Source organism: Argopecten irradians, chromosome 16 (assembly GCF_041381155.1).
Source record: "Argopecten irradians isolate NY chromosome 16, Ai_NY, whole genome shotgun sequence".
In the NCBI taxonomy this organism is placed as follows: Eukaryota; Metazoa; Mollusca; class Bivalvia; order Pectinida; family Pectinidae; genus Argopecten; species Argopecten irradians.
This window is the reverse complement of record NC_091149.1, coordinates 2,178,681-2,203,159: the sequence shown is the minus strand read 5'-3', so window position 1 is coordinate 2,203,159 and position 24,479 is coordinate 2,178,681. Positions and strand designations below refer to the sequence as shown.

The 24,479-nt window shown below is 31.5% G+C and overlaps 1 protein-coding gene across 1 annotated transcript in view; it reads right to left on the bottom strand.

Moving 5' to 3' along the window:
• Nucleotides 1–18,946: 18,946 nt before the first annotated feature.
• LOC138311118 (heterogeneous nuclear ribonucleoprotein L-like) overlaps nucleotides 18,947–24,479 on the bottom strand; it is a 48,654-nt gene continuing 43,121 nt past the window's right edge. Inside the window, exons 18-19 of the mRNA XM_069252562.1 lie at nucleotides 23,818–23,913; nucleotides 18,947–19,924 (exon numbers count right to left, since the gene is read on the bottom strand). Of these exons, the coding sequence (XP_069108663.1) occupies nucleotides 19,863–19,924; nucleotides 23,818–23,913 (158 nt within the window). The 3' untranslated portion in view covers nucleotides 18,947–19,862. The remainder of the gene's footprint in view (nucleotides 19,925–23,817; nucleotides 23,914–24,479) is intronic.

Below are 24,479 nucleotides of genomic sequence, written 5' to 3'. Positions count from 1 at the left end.
ATGTAAGTAATCAATCAATAAACCTATGTAAGTAATCAATCAATAAACCTATGTAAGTAATCAATCAATAAACCTATGTAAGTAATCAATCAATAAACTATGTAAGTAATCAATCAATAAACCTATGTAAGTAATCAATCAATAAACCTATGTAAGTAATCAATCAATAAACTTATGTAAGTAATCAATCAATAAACCTATGTAAGTAATCAATCAATAAACCTATGTAAGTAATCAATCAATAAACCTATGTAAGTAATCAATCAATAAACCTATGTAAGTAATCAATCAATAAACATGTAAGTAATCAATCAATAAACCTATGTAAGTAATCAATCAATAAACCTATGTAAGTAATCAATCAATAAACTATGTAAGTAATCAATCAATAAACCTATGTAAGTAATCAATCAATAAACCTATGTAAGTAATCAATCAATAAACCTATGTAAGTAATCAATCAATAAACAATAATCAATCAATAAACTATGTAAGTAATCAATCAATAAACCTATGTAAGTAATCAATCAATAAACCTATGTAAGTAATCAATCAATAAACCTTGTAAGTATCAATCAAAAACCTATGTAAGTAATCAATCAATAAACCTATGTAAGTAATCAATCAATAAACCTATGTAAGTAATCAATCAATAAACCTATGTAAGTAATCAATCAATAAACTTATGTAAGTAATCAATCAATAAACCTTATGTAAGTAATCAATCAATAAACCTATGTAAGTAATCAATCAATAAACCTATGTAAGTAATCAATAAACAATAAACCAATGTAAGTAATCAATCAATAAACCTATGTAAGTAATCAATCAATAAACCTATGTAAGTAATCAATCAATAAACCTATGTAAGTAATCAATCAATAAACTTATGTAAGTAATCAATCAATAAACCTATGTAAGTAATCAATCAATAAACCTATGTAAGTAATCAATCAATAAACTTATGTAAGTAATCAATCAATAAACCTATGTAAGTAATCAATCATCAATAAACCTATGTAAGTAATCAATCAATAAACCTATGTAAGTAATCAATCAATAAACCTATGTAAGTAATCAATCAATAAACCTATGTAAGTAATCAATCAATAAACCTATGTAAGTAATCAATCAATAAACCTATGTAAGTAATCAATCAATAAACCTATGTAAGTAATCAATCAATAAACCTATGTAAGTAATCAATCAATAAACCTTATGTAAGTAATCAATCAATAAACCTATGTAAGTAATCAATCAATAAACCTATGTAAGTAATCAATCAATAAACCTATGTAAGTAATCAATCAATAAACCTATGTAAGTAATCAATCAATAAACCTATGTAAGTAATCAATCAATAAACCTATGTAAGTAATCAATCAATAAACCTATGTAAGTAATCAATCAATAAACTTATGTAAGTAATCAATCAATAAACCTATGTAAGTAATCAATCAATAAACTTATGTACAAGTAATCAATCAATAAACTTATGTAAGTAATCAATCAATAAACTTATGTAAGTAATCAATCAATAAATCTATGTACAAGTAATCAATCAATAAACTTATGTAAGTAATCAATCAATAAACCTATGTAAGTAATCAATCAATAAACCTATGTACAAGTAATCAATCAATAAACCTATGTAAGTAATCAATCAATAAACCTATGTAAGTAATCAATCAATAAACCTATGTAAGTAATCAATCAATAAACTTATGTAAGTAATCAATCAATAAACTATGTAAGTAATCAATCAATAAACCTATGTAAGTAATCAATCAATAAACCTATGTAAGTAATCAATCAATAAACCTATGTAAGTAATCAATCAATAAACCTATGTAAGTAATCAATCAATAAACCTATGTAAGTAATCAATCAATAAACCTATGTAAGTAATCAATCAATAAACCTATGTAAGTAATCAATCAATAAACTTATGTAAGTAATCAATCAATAAACTATGTAAGTAATCAATCAATAAACCTATGTAAGTAATCAATCAATAAACTATGTAAGTAATCAATCAATAAACTATGTAAGTAATCAATCAATAAACCTATGTAAGTAATCAATCAATAAACCTATGTAAGTAATCAATCAATAAACCTGTGTCAAGTAATCAATCAATAAACTTATGTAAGTAATCAATCAATAAACCTATGTAAGTAATCAATCAATAAACCTATGTAAGTAATCAATCAATAAACTTATGTAAGTAATCAATCAATAAACCTATGTAAGTAATCAATCAATAAACTATGTAAGTAATCAATCAATAAACCTATGTAAGTAATCAATCAATAAACCTATGTAAGTAATCAATCAATAAACTTATGTAAGTAATCAATCAATAAACTATGTAAGTAATCAATCAATAAACCTATGTAAGTAATCAATCAATAAACCTATGTAAGTAATCAATCAATAAACCTATGTAAGTAATCAATCAATAAACCTATGTAAGTAATCAATCAATAAACCTATGTAAGTAATCAATCAATAAACCTATGTAAGTAATCAATCAATAAACCTATGTAAGTAATCAATCAATAAACCTATGTAAGTAATCAATCAATAAACCTATGTAAAGTAATCAATCAATAAACCTATGTAAGTAATCAATCAATAAACCTATGTAAGTAATCAATCAATAAACCTATGTAAGTAATCAATCAATAAACCTTTAAGTAAGTAATCAATCAATAAACCTATGTAAGTAATCAATCAATAAACCTATGTAAGTAATCAATCAATAAACCTATGTAAGTAATCAATCAATAAACCTATGTAAGTAATCAATCAATAAACCTATGTAAGTAATCAATCAATAAACCTATGTAAGTAATCAATCAATAAACCTATGTAAGTAATCAATCAATAAACCTTATGTAAGTAATCAATCAATAAACCTATGTAAGTAATCAATCAATAAACCTATGTAAGTAATCAATCAATAAACCTATGTAAGTAATCAATCAATAAACCTATGTAAGTAATCAATCAATAAACCTATGTAAGTAATCAATCAATAAACCTATGTAAGTAATCAATCAATAAACCTATGTAAGTAATCAATCAATAAACCTATGTAAGTAATCAATCAATAAACCTATGTAAGTAATCAATCAATAAACCTATGTAAGTAATCAATCAATAAACCTATGTAAGTAATCAATCAATAAACCTATGTAAGTAATCAATCAATAAACCTATGTAAGTAATCAATCAATAAACCTATGTAAGTAATCAATCAATAAACCTATGTAAGTAATCAATCAATAAACCTATGTAAGTAATCAATCATCAATAAACCTATGTAAGTAATCAATCAATAAACCTATGTAAGTAATCAATCAATAAACCTATGTAAGTAATCAATCAATAAACCTATGTAAGTAATCAATCAATAAACCTATGTAAGTAATCAATCAATAAACTTATGTAAGTAATCAATCAATAAACCTATGTAAGTAATCAATCAATAAACCTATGTAAGTAATCAATCAATAAATAAAAACTATGTAAGTAATCAATCAATAAACCTATGTAAGTAATCAATCAATAAACCTATGTAAGTAATCAATCAATAAACCTATGTAAGTAATCAATCAATAAACCTATGTAAGTAATCAATCAATAAACCTATGTAAGTAATCAATCAATAAACCTATGTAAGTAATCAATCAATAAACCTATGTAAGTAATCAATCAATAAACCTATGTAAGTAATCAATCAATAAACCTATGTAAGTAATCACAATCAATAAACCTATGTAAGTAATCAATCAATAAACTTATGTAAGTAATCAATCAATAAACCTATGTAAGTAATCAATCAATAAACCTATGTAAGTAATCAATCAATAAACCTATGTAAGTAATCAATCAATAAACCTATGTAAGTAATCAATCAATAAACCTATGTAAGTAATCAATCAATAAACCTATGTAAGTAATCAATCAATAAACCTATGTAAGTAATCAATCAATAAACCTATGTAAGTAATCAATCAATAAACCTATGTAAGTAATCAATCAATAAACCTATGTAAGTAATCAATCAATAAACCTATGTAAGTAATCAATCAATAAACCTATGTAAGTAATCAATCAATAAACCTATGTAAGTAATCAATCAATAAACCTATGTAAGTAATCAATCAATAAACCTATGTAAGTAATCAATCAATAAACCTATGTAAGTAATCAATCAATAAACCTATGTAAGTAATCAATCAATAAACTATGTAAGTAATCAATCAATAAACCTATGTAAGTAATCAATCAATAAACCTATGTAAGTAATCAATCAATAAACCTATGTAAGTAATCAATCAATAAACCTATGTAAGTAATCAATCAATAAACCTATGTAAGTAATCAATCAATAAACCTATGTAAGTAATCAATCAATAAACCTATGTAAGTAATCAATCAATAAACTTATGTAAGTAATCAATCAATAAACCTATGTAAGTAATCAATCAATAAACTTATGTAAGTAATCAATCAATAAACCTATGTAAGTAATCAATCAATAAACCTATGTAAGTAATCAATCAATAAACCTATGTAAGTAATCAATCAATAAACCTATGTAAGTAATCAATCAATAAACCTATGTAAGTAATCAATCAATAAACTTATGTAAGTAATCAATCAATAAACCTATGTAAGTAATCAATCAATAAACCTATGTAAGTAATCAATCAATAAACCTATGTAAGTAATCAATCAATAAACCTATGTAAGTAATCAATCAATAAACTTATGTAAGTAATCAATCAATAAACCTATGTAAGTAATCAATCAATAAACCTATGTAAGTAATCAATCAATAAACCTATGTAAGTAATCAATCAATAAACCTATGTAAGTAATCAATCAATAAACCTATGTAAGTAATCAATCAATAAACCTATGTAAGTAATCAATCAATAAACCTATGTAAGTAATCAATCAATAAACCTATGTAAGTAATCAATCAATAAACCTATGTAAGTAATCAATCAATAAACCTATGTAAGTAATCAATCAATAAACCTATGTAAGTAATCAATCAATAAACCTATGTAAGTAATCAATCAATAAACCTATGTAAGTAATCAATCAATAAACCTATGTAAGTAATCAATCAATAAACCTTATGTAAGTAATCAATCAATAAACTTATGTAAGTAATCAATCAATAAACCTATGTAAGTAATCAATCAATCAATAAACCTATGTAAGTAATCAATCAATAAACCTATGTAAGTAATCAATCAATAAACCTATGTAAGTAATCAATCAATAAACCTATGTAAGTAATCAATCAATAAACCTATGTAAGTAATCAATCAATAAACTTATGTAAGTAATCAATCAATAAACCTATGTAAGTAATCAATCAATAAACCTATGTAAGTAATCAATCAATAAACTTATTGTAAGTAATCAATCAATAAACTTATGTAAGTAATCAATCAATAAACCTATGTAAGTAATCAATCAATAAACCTATGTAAGTAATCAATCAATAAACCTATGTAAGTAATCAATCAATAAACCTATGTAAGTAATCAATCAATAAACCTATGTAAGTAATCAATCAATAAACCTATGTAAGTAATCAATCAATAAACCTATGTAAGTAATCAATCAATAAACTTATGTAAGTAATCAATCAATAAACCTATGTAAGTAATCAATCAATAAACCTATGTAAGTAATCAATCAATAAACCTATGTAAGTAATCAATCAATAAACCTATGTAAGTAATCAATCAATAAACTTATGTAAGTAATCAATCAATAAATCTATGTAAGTAATCAATCAATAAACTTATGTAAGTAATCAATCAATAAACCTATGTAAGTAATCAATCAATAAACTATGTAAGTAATCAATCAACCTATGTAAGTAATCAATCAATAAACCTATGTAAGTAATCAATCAATAAACCTATGTAAGTAATCAATCAATAAACCTATGTAAGTAATCAATCAATAAACTTATGTAAGTAATCAATCAATAAATCTATGTAAGTAATCAATCAATAAACCTATGTAAGTAATCAATCAATAAACCTATGTAAGTAATCAATCAATAAACCTATGTAAGTAATCAATCAATAAACCTATGTAAGTAATCAATCAATAAACCTATGTAAGTAATCAATCAATAAACCTATGTAAGTAATCAATCAATAAACCTATGTAAGTAATCAATCAATAAACCTATGTAAGTAATCAATCAATAAACCTATGTAAGTAATCAATCAATAAACCTATGTAAGTAATCAATCAATAAACCTATGTAAGTAATCAATCAATAAACTATGTAAGTAATCAATCAATAAACCTATGTAAGTAATCAATCAATAAACCTATGTAAGTAATCAATCAATAAACCTATGTAAGTAATCAATCAATAAACTTATGTAAGTAATCAATCAATAAACTATGTAAGTAATCAATCAATAAACCTATGTAAGGTAATCAATCAATAAACCTATGTAAGTAATCAATCAATAAACCTATGTAAGTAATCAATCAATAAACCTATGTAAGTAATCAATCAATAAACCTATGTAAGTAATCAATCAATAAACCTATGTAAGTAATCAATCAATAAACTTATGTAAGTAATCAATCAATAAACCTATGTAAGTAATCAATCAATAAACCTATGTAAGTAATCAATCAATAAATCTATGTAAGTAATCAATCAATAAACCTATGTAAGTAATCAATAAACCTTTGTAAGTAATCAATCAATAAACCTATGTAAGTAATCAATTAATAAACCTATGTAAGTAATCAATCAATAAATCTATGTTTGAGGTAAGTGAAATCGAGGCCTTAAATAGGGGATTGACATTTATGGTGTCGGATACGGTATGTTGGTGCTGGTATAAATGGAGATAGAAAAAGTCAAACCTCTATGGTGTTCGTCAAGGTCATACGTCCATCAGGCTTTGGACATTTTTATTCTCATGCAAGCTTCTGTCTCAGCTGTGGTTGAATGGTTGATGTATGTTAAAAACTCACGCAAAGCAATTGCCACATACTAACTGCAGATTGATAGTTTTTCCCTTGGTACTCTGATTTTAAACTCATTCTATGGTGTGTTATAATGGTAGTTGGTAGCTCAGTAAAACATGGCATATAGAAGAGTATGGATTTGAGATTTATTTGGTTAGAATCCTACATGTGTAATGGTAAAAGTCATTTTACTGATTAAACAAACTATTGGTAAACACGCTCCATAGAATCAAATGAACTGATAAAATCTTAAAACATCGGCTCCATTTGATGTCAAAATATACATTTGTATTATTCAAAAAGAAATGTGTTTCTTCTCACATTTGAGATAACAAGAGCGCGGGGGTAATCGTGGTACATCGGTTTTTCAATTCCGTCAGAGTGGTACAATGGTATTTCAATTCCGTCAGAGCAAAATGTTGGCTACAAATTCCGTCATAGGGAAATGTGAGAGATAAGCGACTTTAATTCTATATAGAAAGATGACTATTGTGTAATATGCTTCGATTCTTGAGGTATGTCACAACATCACTATTTCGAACATTTTATTATTTGATTTTTGGCGAGTGGGAATATATAACTCTAGATAAATGCATATTTGTATAGGAAATATGTCAATTAATTTAAATTAAGTTTTGGATACATAAAAGTGTTCAGAAAAATATTTTGTTGACAAAACAATATAAAGATATTATCATTGATCATAATAACAGATCAAAGTCGGCGAAAAAGACAATTTTATGGCAGTTTGCTTTGATCGAAATAAAGTATTTGGAACAATGATACATTTTCCGTTCACTACTGATACAATTTCCGTTATACCTACTGATTGAGACATGGTACAATATCCGTTATACCTATTGATTGAGACATGATACAATATCCGTTATACCTACTGATTGAGACATGATACAATATCCGTTATACCTACTGATTGAGACATGATACAATATCCGTTATACCTACTGATTGAGACATGATACAATATCCGTTATACCTACTGATTGAGACATGATACAATATCCGTTATACCTACTGATTGAGACACGATACAATATCCGTTATACCTACTGATTGAGACATGATACAATATCCGTTATACCTACTGATTGAGACACGATACAATATCCGTTATACCTACTGATTGAGACATGATACAATATCCGTTATACCTACTGATTGAGACATGATACAATATCCGTTATACCTACTGATTGAGACATGATACAATATCCGTTATACCTACTGATTGAGACATGATACAATATCCGTTATACCTACTGATTGAGACATGATACAATATCCGTTATACCTACTGATTGAGACATGATACAATATCCGTTATACCTACTGATTGAGACATGATACAATATCCGTTATACCTACTGATTGAGACATGATACAATATCCGTTATACCTACTGATTGAGACATGATACAATATCCGTTATACCTACTGATTGAGACATGATACAATATCCGTTATACCTACTGATTGAGACATGATACAATATCCGTTATTACCTACTGATTGAGACATGATACAATATCCGTTATACCTACTGATTGAGACATGATACAATATCCGTTATACCTACTGATTGAGACATGATACAATATCCGTTATACCTACTGATTGAGACATGATACAATATCCGTTATACCGATTGAGACATGATACAATACCCGTATACCTGATTGAGACATGATACAATATCCGTTATACCTACTGATTGAGACATGATACAATATCCGTTATACCTACTGATTGAGACATGATACAATATCCGTTATACCTACTGATTGAGACATGATACAATATCCGTTATACCTACTGATTGAGACATGATACAATATCCGTTATACCTACTGATTGAGACATGATACAATATCCGTTATACCTACTGATTGAGACATGATACAATATCCGTTATACCTACTGATTGAGACATGATACAATATCCGTTATACCTACTGATTGAGACATGATACAATATCCGTTATACCTACTGATTGAGACATGATACAATATCCGTTATACCTACTGATTGAGACATGATACAATATCCGTTATACCTACTGATTGAGACATGATACAATATCCGTTATACCTACTGATTGAGACATGATACAATATCCGTTATACCTACTGATTGAGACATGATACAATATCCGTTATACCTACTGATTGAGACATGATACAATATCCGTTATACCTACTGATTGAGACATGATACAATATCCGTTATACCTACTGATTGAGACATGATACAATATCCGTTATACCTACTGATTGAGACACGATACAATATCCGTTATACCTACTGATTGAGACATGATACAATATCCGTTATACCTACTGATTGAGACATGATACAATATCCGTTATACCTACTGATTGAGACATGATACAATATCCGATATACCTACTGATTGAGACATGATACAATATCCGTTATACCTACTGATTGAGACATGATACAATATCCGTTATACCTACTGATTGAGACATGATACAATATCCGTTATACCTACTGATTGAGACATGATACAATATCCGTTATACCTACTGATTGAGACATGATACAATACTACTTGATTGAGACCGTTATACCTACTGATTGAGACATGATACTATCCGTTATACCTACTGATTGAGACTGATACAATATCCGTTATACCTACTGATTGAGACATGATACAATATCCGTTATACCTACTGATTGAGACATGATACAATATCCGTTATACCTACTGATTGAGACATGATACAATATCCGTTATACCTACTGATTGAGACATGATACAATATACCGTTATACCTACTGATTGAGACATGATACAATATCCGTTATACCTACTGATTAGACATATACAATATCCGTTATACCTACTGATTGAGACATGATACAATATCCGTTATACCTACTGATTGAGACATGATACAATATCCGTTATACCTACTGATTGAGACATGATACAATATCCGTTATACCTACTGATTGAGACATGATACAATATCCGTTATACCTACTGATTGAGACATGATACAATATCCGTTATACCTACTGATTGAGACATGATACAATATCCGTTATACCTACTGATTGAGACATGATACAATATCCGTTATACCTACTGATTGAGACATGATACAATATCCGTTATACCTACTGATGATACTACTGATTGAGACATGAACAATATCCGTTATACCTACTGATTGAGACATGATACAATATCCGTTATACCTACTGATTGAGACAATGATACAATATCCGTTATACCTACTGATTGAGACATGATACAATATCCGTTATACCTACTGATTGAGACATGATACAATATCCGTTATACCTACTGATTGAGACATACTATCCGTTATTGATTGAGACATGATACAATATCCGTTATACCTACTGATTGAGACATGATACAATATCCGTTATACCTACTGATTGAGACATGATACAATATCCGTTATACCTACTGATTGAGACATGATACAATATCCGTTATACCTACTGATTGAGACATGATACAATATCCGTTATACCTACTGATTGAGACATGATACAATATCCGTTATACCTACTGATTGAGACATGATACAATATCCGTTATACCTACTGATTGAGACATGATACAATATCCGTTATACCTACTGATTGAGACATGATACAATATCCGTTATACCTACTGATTGAGACATGATACAATATCCGAGACATTACAATATCCGTTATACCTACTGATTGAGACATGATACAATATCCGTTATACCTACTGATTGAGACATGATACAATATCCGTTATACCTACTGATTGAGACATGATACAATATCCGTTATACCTACTGATTGAGACATGATACAATATCCGTTATACCTACTGATTGAGACATGATACAATATCCGTTATACCTACTGATTGAGACATGATACAATATCCGTTATACCTACTGATTGAGACATGATACAATATCCGTTATACCTACTGATTGAGACATGATACAATATCCGTTATACCTACTGATTGAGACATGAGACCTACTGATTGACAATACAATCCGTTATACCTACTGATTGAGACATGATACAATATCCGTTATACCTACTGATTGAGACATGATACAATATTCCGTTATACCTACTGATTGAGACATGATACAATATCCGTTATACCTACTGATTGAGACATGATACAATTTCCGTTATACCTACTGATTGAGACATGATACAATATCCGTTATACCTACTGATTGAGACATGATACAATATCCGTTATACCTACTGATTGAGACATGATACAATATCCGTTATACCTACTGATTGAGACATGATACAATATCCGTTATACCTACTGATTGAGACATGATACAATATCCGTTATACCTACTGATTGAGACATGATACAATATCCGTTATACCTACTGATTGAGACATGATACAATTTCCGTTATACCTACTGATTGAGACATGATACAATATTCCGTTATACCTACTGATTGAGACATGATACAATATCCGTTATACCTACTGATTGAGACATGATACAATTTCCGTTATACCTACTGATTGAGACATGATACAATATCCGTTATACCTACTGATTGAGACATGATACAATATCCGTTATACCTACTGATTGAGACACGATACAATATCCGTTATACCTACTGATTGAGACATGATACAAATTTCCGTTATACCTACTGATTGAGACATGATACAATATCCGTTATACCTACTGATTGAGACATGATACAATATCCGTTATACCTACTGATTGAGACATGATACAATATCCGTTATACCTACTGATTGAGACACGATACAATATCCGTTATACCTACTGATTGAGACATGATACAATATCCGTTATACCTACTGATTGAGACATGGTACAATATCCGTTATACCTACTGATTGAGACATGATACAATATCCGTTATACCTACTGATTGAGACATGATACAATATCCGTTATACCTACTGATTGAGACATGATACAATATCCGTTATACCTACTGATTGAGACATGATACAATATCCGTTATACCTACTGATTGAGATACACTGATTGAGACAATACAATATCCGTTATACCTACTGATTGAGACATGATACAATATCCGTTATACCTACTGATTGAGACATGATACAATATCCGTTATACCTACTGATTGAGACATGATACAATATCCGTTATACCTACTGATTGAGACATGATACAATATCCGTTATACCTACTGATTGAGACATGATACAATATCCGTTATACCTACTGATTGAGACATGATACAATATCCGTTATACCTACTGATTGAGACATGATACAATATCCGTTATACCTACTGATTGAGACATGATACAATATCCGTTATACCTACTGATTGAGACATGATACAATATCCGTTATACCTACTGATTGAGACATGATACAATATCCGTTATACCTACTGATTGAGACATGATACAATATCCGTTATACCTACTGATTGAGACATATACATATCCGTTATACCTACTGATTGAGACATGATACAATATCCGTTATACCTACTGATTGAGACATGATACAATATCCGTTATACCTACTGATTGAGACATGATACAATATCCGTTATACCTACTGATTGAGACATGATACAATATCCGTTATACCTACTGATTGAGACATGATACAATATCCGTTATACCTACTGATTGAGACATGATACAATATCCGTTATACCTACTGATTGAGACATGATACAATATCCGTTATACCTACTGATTGAGACATGATACAATATCCGTTATACCTACTGATTGAGACATGATACAATATCCGTTATACCTACTGATTGAGACATGATACAATATCCGTTATACCTACTGATTGAGACATGATACAATATCCGTTATACCTACTGATTGAGACATGATACAATATCCGTTATACCTACTGATTGAGACATGATACAATATCCGTTATACCTACTGATTGAGACATGATACAATATCCGTTATACCTACTGATTGAGACATGATACAATATCCGTTATACCTACTGATTGAGACATGATACAATATCCGTTATACCTACTGATTGAGACATGATACAATATCCGTTATACCTACTGATTGAGACATGATACAATATCCTACTGATTGAGACGATACAATATCCGTTATACCTACTGATTGAGACATGATACAATATCCGTTATACCTACTGATTGAGACATGATACAATATCCGTTATACCTACTGATTGAGACATGATACAATATCCGTTATACCTACTGATTGAGACATGATACAATATCCGTTATACCTACTGATTGAGACATGATACAATATCCGTTATACCTACTGATTGAGACATGATACAATATCCGTTATACCTACTGATTGAGACATGATACAATATCCGTTATACCTACTGATTGAGACATGATACAATATCCGTTATACCTACTGATTGAGACATGATACAATATCCGTTATACCTACTGATTGAGACATGATACAATATCCGTTATACCTACTGATTGAGACATGATACAATATCCGTTATACCTACTGATTGAGACATGATACAATATCCGTTATACCTACTGATTGAGACATGATACAATATCCGTTATACCTACTGATTGAGACATGATACAATATCCGTTATACCTACTGATTGAGACATGATACAATATCCGTTATACCTACTGATTGAGACATGATACAATATCCGTTATACCTACTGATTGAGACATGATACAATATCCGTTTACTTACTGATTGAGACAGTTTAAAGTTCAAGAAAAGCGTTTTATTACTGTTGTAATCGGAAAAAAATGTATATAAACTACGATTGCGAAGCACAACAAGTGAAAAACAAACATCTAAGTTTCCACCTCACTAGATGAAATATTACTGGAATTCATCAAGAAACAATGAATATTCTATTTATTGCATTTTTTTCTCGCTCTCATCTACAGAAGACCATCACTAATAGTTCCGTCAAAGGTTATTCCGTCATTGTATTTTAAAAATTATTTGACTTTTCGATTATTAAAGTTATATGTGCTGTATTTTTCATACTCACGAATCAAGATTAGCCTTTAATATTTTATTAATCATCAAAAGTTGCTAACATTTTGAAAATTACAGTTCTTTGAATGCAATGGTTTTAATTTTACTAATACAAATCATAGCAGAAAATGATTTCTAGCAGTACTGCCAAAAATCATTATATGTACATCTATAGTGAAGTGAAATGAGTACCCGCGGTCAAGCAATGAAGCCAAAATGTGGTCTACAATTTCATTTCACATTTTTCCAGTGTTGTTAGTAATGGTAAGTGAATTCTACAGGAAAGTTTCCATCTGAACATGCATAAGGCATAGAAAACAACGTTACAGTACATAATTTCTGTGTTGTAACTAACGTTTATAAGGCATCTGAAGCCATGTAAATGATTTTCACGGCTTAATTCATCAAACCTTATGGTTTTCAATACATTAATGAAGAGAAATGAACGTGCCAAAATTTTCGTTCAGTTACGGCACAAACTATAAACTATTGACGTAGCAATCAAAATGACATTTTCACTGTCAATGCTGCATTCTTATTGGTCAAAGTCGAGTGAAAACATAAAAATTGATATTTTCACTGGAGTGAAGTATATCGTTTTTATGTTCACCTTATATTTTACTACGAAAAATGCACTAAAATCGTCTAATACCTTTTCAATTAAAAGTTACTGAAAAGTATAAATATATGCTGACCAATGAGTATAATGGACATCGCTGTGCAGGAAGGAGGAGTACCAGATAGGTCAAGAAAAGAGGATCTGACTGTTTGGTTCATGCTGTAGAAGTACCATGTGCCGGGGAAGATAAGTCATGTACGAAAGGATTACTTTGACAGACTTCAGATGAAGTTTACAGTGCAGGATTACACAACCACCTGGCAGCGTCTAGAAGTTGGAATAGTTACCGGATGTACTGTATCAGTGATCTTATTCTCTGCGACTATGAATCTGCTGGTTAAATATGTGGAAAAAATGGTAGAGGGCCATGGATGAAAACAGGTATTCGACAGCCTTCAGTCAGAGCTTTCATGGACGAGTTGACATTAAATGCAAAGACGGTAGTCGAAGCTAGGTGGAATCTAAGGGAGATTGAGAACATAATCAGCTGTTCTCGAATGAAGATCAAACCCACGAAGTCCAGGAGCTCGGTATCGAAGAAAGGGAAGGTTACCAACATACATTTGAGATTAGGATAAGACAAGATTCCAACCTTGTCCAAGAAACCAGTGAAATGCCTTGGTAAATAAATACTAAAACGACTCATTGAGTGACACCAGAACGTGAGTGAAATGCACCAACGACTGGAGAAGTTGATGGACATCCATAGACAGAAGCGGTCTACCTGGGAAATACAAGGCATAGGTTTATCAACACGGTGTGCTACCTCGAATCATTTGGCTTCTACTAGTGTATGAATGCCAATGGCGAAAGTCGATGGCTGAGAAAATGGCTGACAGTTCAGAGGAAAAGTTACAACTTCCCCTGATATCACTAACAGAGGAGTACAAGGTCACCCAAAGTTAGTGACCATAGCTGTTAATAGGACGTTGATAAATCAAACAAACAAACAAACCCAAAGTTAGACAGCTACTGATGTTAAGGGACAGCAAATATGCTAAGTTGAGAGGAGCGAAGGTGGACATCACAACTGGATGAAAATAGTTTGCAAAGAGGACAGTGAATGAAGTAGGGTCATGTTTGAGGCATGGTGACATCGCGTGAAGTATGGCAGTGGACAGGCAAGGACTCGGTGTAACAACTAGAGCAAGGTGAGGAACAGCAACGGATGAGAAGAGACAGTTTGTGCATAAGGAAGTCTGCCAGATGGAGGAACATACAAGAGCGGTTCGGGCAACAAGCATGAAGAAGCAGGGCAGTTGGTTAAATTGGGAAAGTACTCGTCCAAAGAAGTTGACATGGAGCGTTATCTGGTCTATGGACGCACAGAAACTGCATTTCCAGCTGAAGTCAGTATACTAACTATCACTAGCACTAGTATCACTAACAAACTTCGTAACATGGGATATCAGAGGAACCCAATTGCAAGCCCTGTGGCAAACCAGCAAATGTAGAGCACATCATGTCTTCATGCTCAGTTGCGTTGGCGGATCTACATGGCATCACAATAAGGTACCTGTCCTTGCAGTTGAATTAGAGAAGAACAGGAAAAAGCCAAGTAAGGACAAAAGGGTATGAAATTTGTCACATTTGTCCGAACAGGGGAGCAGATTACGAAAGGTGGTATGCAAAAAAGTTGGCTACTTGGTACGGTTGCGGATTGGCAGTTGCGAGCAAATCTGGAATGCCGAATGCAGTTTCCACCAGAGATAACAACTACAAATCCAAGACAAAGTATTGTTATATGGTCCTTGTCTACCAAACAGGTAGTGGAGTTGACCGTACCGTGGGAAAACCGCGTATGAAAGGAAGCGGGCAAAAATAGCAGGATCTAGTAGCAGACTGTCAGCAGGGACAATGGAAGGTATGATGCCTTCCAGTGGAGGTGGGATACCGGGATTTTGAAGGACAGTCTACAAAGGCCCTGCGAATTATTGGTGCCACCTGAACAGAAATGAAAAAGTTGACAGGATGTGTGTGCGAGGAGATGGAAATGGCTTCATTGTGGCTGTGGAGGAAACGAGAGGAGCTGTGGAAAATGCTACACATTTAAGACATTTTTGTAAGATCATTCATCGGGAACATGCCGACTGATTGCAACCATTCTAGATTGGCGGATAGCTGAGTGTTCCCGGGCTGAGACTTGATCATCCCAGTCGCCGTACCTCTGAAGATTGTAGTGGACAGTGCTGAAACAATCGCGGAAGGAGGATCCACCTGATGACAGGATTATGTACTTAGGTAATATTGTTAATGTATTTTATTATGGGAAAAATAAGGAATATTCCAATAAAGTATGAACCATATTTGTATTCTAGTTTTAATTACAGCACAATGTTACCGGTCATTGTGAATTTCATACATTCTAATATACAGGGTTATTCCGTGTCTCTTGGTGAATGATAGTATGATTCATCCTGTAAGGTGGAATTGGAAAAAACGTATTTTATTCAATTTACTATCAATAACATTTTGCTTGCTTCCTTTCACCAGTTCCGTTAATAAAAACTCTCAATCTACCGGAGTTACTTACGATCCCTAAATGAGTTATCATTCCAGGCGGGTAGGTAGCGGTTAGTACGTCTTATGTTTGTGATATTTCGAGACAGAAAAATAACTGATAGTGATTGGGAAGTAACATAACTTTCGCACACAAACAATCAATGCCTGTCTTCTATGGTATAATTCATCGATATACAAATTCTGAATATTTTCACAGTAAATACTGCATTCTGATAAGTCAAAGGCTATTTACAATATCAACGCTATGTCGCGGTGTTTTAGAGGAGTATACGTGTATTAATGAAAAAGACTAATTACAATCAAGACAACCACAACACTACTGTAATGCAATGGTTAATTATCGTGGTTGTTTTGAATTTCGTCTTTATTCCCTTCCAAATAAGAAACCTGAACCTGAAATGGTCGTCTAATGAACTATACAAATGTATTAAGTTTTGTTACAACAAAATAAAACGATTAGAATAAGAAATACGGATATATACGCTACAAATGTCTTCATTGATGTAAATGGGATATCTAAAGACCTGAACGGAATTTGTATCATACTTCAACGGAATTTGTATCATCCTACATTGAATTTTATGTGTACAAATGTCTTAAAAATATACAAACCATGATTTTGCTTACCAAGAAGTCACTTATTACACAAATATAATAATTATCTTGATAATTACTCCAGTTATGATCTATTGAAAATACCAATTACATTTAAAGACACATAGAAAGCAATTTTTACCATCTTTCAAGGAAATCGTGATATAATTCAATATAAACTATTAATAGATATGTATTACCTTAGCTAGACGTTAAATATGTATATATATCCATATTACGCAAGTAAAAAGATGCTTTCAATCACATATACTTTCTTTTTTCTGCTTCAAAGTGTCAATGTGTAACTTTTTTTCCTATGACGGAATTTGTAGCCAACATTTTGCTCTGACGGAATTGAAATCAAAGTGTCAATGTGTAACTTTTTTTCCTATGACGGAATTTGTAGCCAACATTTTGCTCTGACGGAATTGAAATACCGTTGTACAACTCTGACGGAATTGAAAAACCGATGTATTACGATTATCCCCGTGCAGAGGCCCATGGGCTGTAACGGTCATCTGAAAATCATCTCAAACTATAAGGGGGAGGGAGGGGGTGGGGTTGTCAGAGCCATCATTTATACAACATCTGTTCACATCCCTCCCGCAAGATGTTTCTGAACAAATTTTCGTCTACTTCCCCTCTAGGGCCCTGCCCCTGGAGGGTCAGAGTTACCATTTATACAAAATCTGTTCCCCTTCACCTAAGGATATTTCTTGCCAAATTCCAATAAGAACTTAATGACTAGTATCGTTTTGAAGGAATTTTCCTCTATTTCCCTTTTTGGGTCCGCCACTCAGGCCCCAGGGGGGGGGGGGGGGGGGGGGGGGGGGGGGGGGGGGGGGGGGGGTGGGGGTCAGTCACTATTTACACAAAATCTGTTTCCCTTCCCCTAAGGATGTTTCTGGCCAAATTTGGTTAAAATCAATTAAGAACTTTTTGACTAGTAGCGATTTAAAGGAAAAGTTTACACACGGCGGACGACGCACAGCGGATGGGGCACGACGACGGACTGTGCACGATGACAATAGGTCATCTTGACCCAAGATGACCCTTCGGGTCAGATGACCTAAAAATATGAAAACAATAAGACACAATAAATGTTGATAAATTTTATTTCTAATTGTGAATAAAAGTTTTGTTGTCACATTTTAAAATCCCGATTAGTTTATCTGTAATGTCTGCCTGCTTGGTGTGAAAGTTGTGCTGTGCGAGTTGTACACATAAAAACAAAACATAGTTATACAAATACATTGGACTCTGTTTTATAAGCTGCTCAAATACATATTAAATTTTGTCAATGAACAAATTTATCATAAATTTTCAGATTAACTGAATTTCCAATAGACATATATTGTACCTAAACTGAACTATGAACAATCTTATTTGACAATAAATCAACACATTAAACTCATGTAGCACGTATCTACTGGTCAAACGATATTTTGATTATAGCTTTTTTATTTACAAACTAATTTCAACGTGTTTTAGATGCAAAAATTACTACAAACTTGATTCACTAAACATTTATATGTAAATATTGCTGATTTTACTGCATGCTAAAACTTATTCTTCTATTCAATTATAAGAAGTAACAAAAACAGTATTATTTCATGATTCTCAAATACATATTAAATTTCATAAAAAAATCTTCATAAAAACATTGTAAACAGTACAACATTTTTCCAAACTGAAATGAACAATTAACACACAATGTATATCCAATACATGTCACTGACTTCCCAGCTTTTAGATAGGTGATTATGCATTTTACCCTCCTAAACATTGTCCACCGTGTCGGTCCAATAGTCATATAACAACATGATTAAAACAAGTTCACACATTTAATGAAGACGAAAGTTTTTGATCCATATGACACTTTTCTATCTACAACAAGCGTTACAAATTACAACATGTAACATCTGTCTGAACCTGGCTGAATGTTTGTAACATCTGTCCAACACTGGCTGACCAATGTTGTTGACAGTGTCCTGTCCAGTGTTTCCTTTACAGCTACGAGAACTGGATAGGCGTAGCTGAGAAGCACAACTTGAAAATGTATGGATTCTTGCCAGCTGTAAAATAAAACAAATATAATTCAAATTACCAATTTGATAACCAGAAGCTGATCTTATATCAATATTATTAGGAATATTCAGTAAACGTCACCTCCTTGTAGTTATATCACATGATTTTGTAATGTCTATATTATATACCAGTTGTCACACACCATGATTTTGTCACACCTTGTAATGTCTATATTATATACCAGTTGTCACATCATGATTTTGTAATGTCTATATTATATACCAGTTGTCACACCTTGTTATGTCTATTATACCAGTTTGTCCATTTGTCACACCATATGTCTATATTATATACCAGTTGTCACATCATGATTTTGTAATGTCCATATTATATACCAGTTGTCACACACTTGTAATGTCTATATTATATACCAGTTGTCACATCCATGATTTGTGTAATGTCTATATTATATACCAGTTGTCACACCTTGTAATGTCTATATTATATACCAGTTGTCACACCATGATTTTGTAATGTCTATATTATATACCAGTTGTCACATCATGATTTTGTAATGTCTATATTATATACCAGTTGTCACATCATGATTTTGTAATGTCTATATTATATACCAGTTGTCACACCTTGTAATGATTTTGTAATGTCTATATTATATACCAGTTGTCACATCATGATTTTGTAATGTCTATATTATATTACCAGTTGTCACACCTTGTACACACTGTAATGTCTATATTATATACCAGTTGTCACACCTTGTAATGTCTATATTATAATACCAGTTGTCACACCTTGTAATGTCTATATTATATACCAGTTGTCACACCTTGTAATGTCTATATTATATACCAGTTGTCACACCATGATTTTGTAATGTCTATATTATATACCAGTTGTCACATCATGATTTTGTAATGTCTATATTATATACCAGTTGTCACATCATGATTTTTGTAATGTCTATATTATATACCAGTTGTCACACCATGATTTTGTAATGTCTATATTATATACCAGTTGTCACACCTTGTAATGTCTATATTATATACCAGTTGTCACACCTTGTAATGTCTATATCATATACCAGTTGTCACACCTTGTAATGTCTATATTATATACCAGTTGTCACACCTTGTAATGTCTATATTATATACCAGTTGTCACACCTGATTTTGTAATGTCTATATTATATACCAGTTGTCACACCTTGTAATGTCTATATTATATACCAGTTGTCACACCTTGTAATGTCTATATTATATACCAGTTGTCACACCTTGTAATGTCTATATTATATACCAGTTGTCACACCATGATTTTGTAATGTCTATATCATATACCAGTTGTCACACCATGATTTTGTAATGTCTATATTATATACCAGTTGTCACACCATGATTTTGTAATGTCTATATTATATACCAGTTGTCACACCTTTTAATGTCTATATTATATACCAGTTGTCACATGATTTTGTAATGTCTATATCATATACCAGTTGTCACACCATGATTTTGTAATGTCTATATTATATACCAGTTGTCACACCTTGTAATGTCTATATTATATACCAGTTGTCACACCTGATTTTGTAATGTCTATATTATATACCAGTTGTCACACCTTGTAATGTCTATATTATATACCAGTTGTCACACCATGATTTTGTAATGTCTATATTATATACCAGTTGTCACACCATGATTTTGTAATGTCTATATCATATACCAGTTGTCACACCATGATTTTGTAATGTCTATATTATATACCAGTTGTCACACCTTGTAATGTCTATATTATATACCAGTTGTCACATGATTTTGTAATGTCTATATCATATACCAGTTGTCACACCATGATTTTGTAATGTCTATATTATATACCAGTTGTCACACCTTGTAATGTCTATATCATATACCAGTTGTCACACCTTGTTATGTCTATATTATATACCAGTTGTCACACCTTGTAATGTCTATATCATATACCAGTTGTCACACCATGATTTTGTAATGTCTATATTATATACCAGTTGTCACACCATGATTTTGTAATGTCTATATTATATACCAGTTGTCACATCATGATTTTGTAATGTCTATATTATATACCAGTTGTCACACCATTTTTTTGTAATGTCCTATATTATATACCAGTTGTCACACCATGATTTTGTAATGTCTATATTATATACCAGTTGTCACATCATGATTTTGTAATGTCTATATATAATATACCAGTTGTCACATCATGATTTTGTAATGTCTATATTATATACCAGTTGTCACACCATGATTTTGTAATGTCTATATTATATACCAGTTGTCACACCTTGTAATGTCTATATTATATAACAGTTGTCACACCTTGTTATGTCTATAGTATATACCAGTGGTCACATGATTTTGTAATGTCTATATTATATACCAGTTGTCACACTTCATGATTTTGTAATGTCTACCTTAGTATTCATATACCAGTTGTCACATCATGATTTTGTAATGTCTATATTATATACCAGTTGTCACACCATGATTTTGTAATGTCTATATCATATACCAGTTGTCACACCATGATTTTGTAATGTCTATATTATATACCAGTTGTCACACCTGATTTTGTAATGTCTATATTATATACCAGTTGTCACACCATGATTTTGTAATGTCTATATCATATACCAGTTGTCACACCATGATTTTGTAATGTCTATATTATATACCAGTTGTCACACCTTGTAATGTCTATATTATATACCAGTTGTCACACCATGATTTTGTATGTCTATATTATATACCCAGTTGTCACACACTTGATGATTTTTATATACCAGTAATGTTGCTAATGTCTATATTATATACTCAGTTGTCACACCTGATTTGTAATGTCTATATTATATACCAGTTTTGTCAACATCATGATGATTTTGTAATGTCTATATTATATACCAGTTGTCACACCTTGTATATGTCTATTACCAGTTTCACATTTTGTAATGTCTATACCAGTTGTCACACCATGTATTTTTGTAATGTCTATATTATATACCAGTTGTCACATCATGATTTTGTAATGTCATATATTATATACCAGTTGTCACACCTTGTAAATGTCTATATTATATACCAGTTGTCCCACACCATTAATGTAATGTCTATATTTTATATACCAGTTGTCACACCTTGTAATGTCTATATTATCTATACCAGTTGTCACACCATGATTTTGTAATTGTCTATTTTATATACCAGTTGTGGGTGTCACATTCATGATTTTGTAATGTATGTCTATTTTGTAATATATATCATAGTTACCCAGTTGTCACATCATGATTTTGTAATGTCTATATTATATACCAGTTGTCACATGATTTTGTAATGTCTATATCATATACCAGTTGTCACACCATGATTTTGTAATGTCTATATTATATACCAGTTGTCACACCATGATTTTGTAATGTCTATATTATATACCAGTTGTCACATGATTTTGTAATGTCTGTATCATATACCAGTTGTCACACCAAAGAGTATTTGTATTACTCCTAACATCACACTGTAAAACAACAATTATTTCTGACAATATTTTTACTTATTTCTTTCATTATTATCTCTAAAATTTTATCTACACCCAAATCTATTAGCAAATAATCTATGAGCAAATGGCATTTCTCAATAATTTGCACAATTACAGTTTTTGAACTGATGCATTTATATATAACCTTTGACTTTATCACTAACTGTGATAGCTCTAACGTGGTATCCCCCCCCCCCAAACGTTGCAGGATGTATATGTACATGGGTTGGGTACACTTGTATGCCCCCATCCCCCGCCCCCCAAAGGTTGCAGGATACGTACATGGGTTGGGTACACTTGTATGCCCCCCCCCCCCTAAGGTTTCAGGATATATACGTACATGGGTTGGGTACACTTGTATGATTGGTCAGTACCAAAGCCTCTGTCGCCTCCGCCTTGGACTCAAACTCCACTAAACCAGTCGAACTTCTTTCAGCTACAATCAACACATGACCAAATGTTAGGTAAACAAGACATTCATCCACAAAGGATATCAAACATCACTGTTATCAGATGTATACAATGAACATCAATGACTATTTTATTAGTTAGAAAGAGTTTTGACTGTTGACTGAAAAAGCATGAAACAACTGTTTTGTTACCTGAACTGCAATCTTAAACTTATCACTGAGCTTCTGGTGAGAGAGACTTTCGCCGAAAGAATACTGGTATTTGGGTCGATCCGGTGTTGACGTCAACAATTAATTGTGACGTCAACAATAAACGCATACAAACGTTCCATCCCAGTCAATAGGCAAAATTACTTCATTTACATTGATATAGAGAGTCAGGTAACAACAGTGACTATTTTATTTCATTAAGCCCTCCATGGCTCAGCTTTTCAAACATTGCTTAACGAAAGACTGTAAAGACAATAGACTCTAAATTAAGGATATTTTCTAACTTCTGTAACGTAAGGATATTTCCTAACTTCTGTAACGTGTTTCCATGAAGAATCGTAAGACAAGGAATTCCCCTAAGTAGGTTAATGTTGATACATCT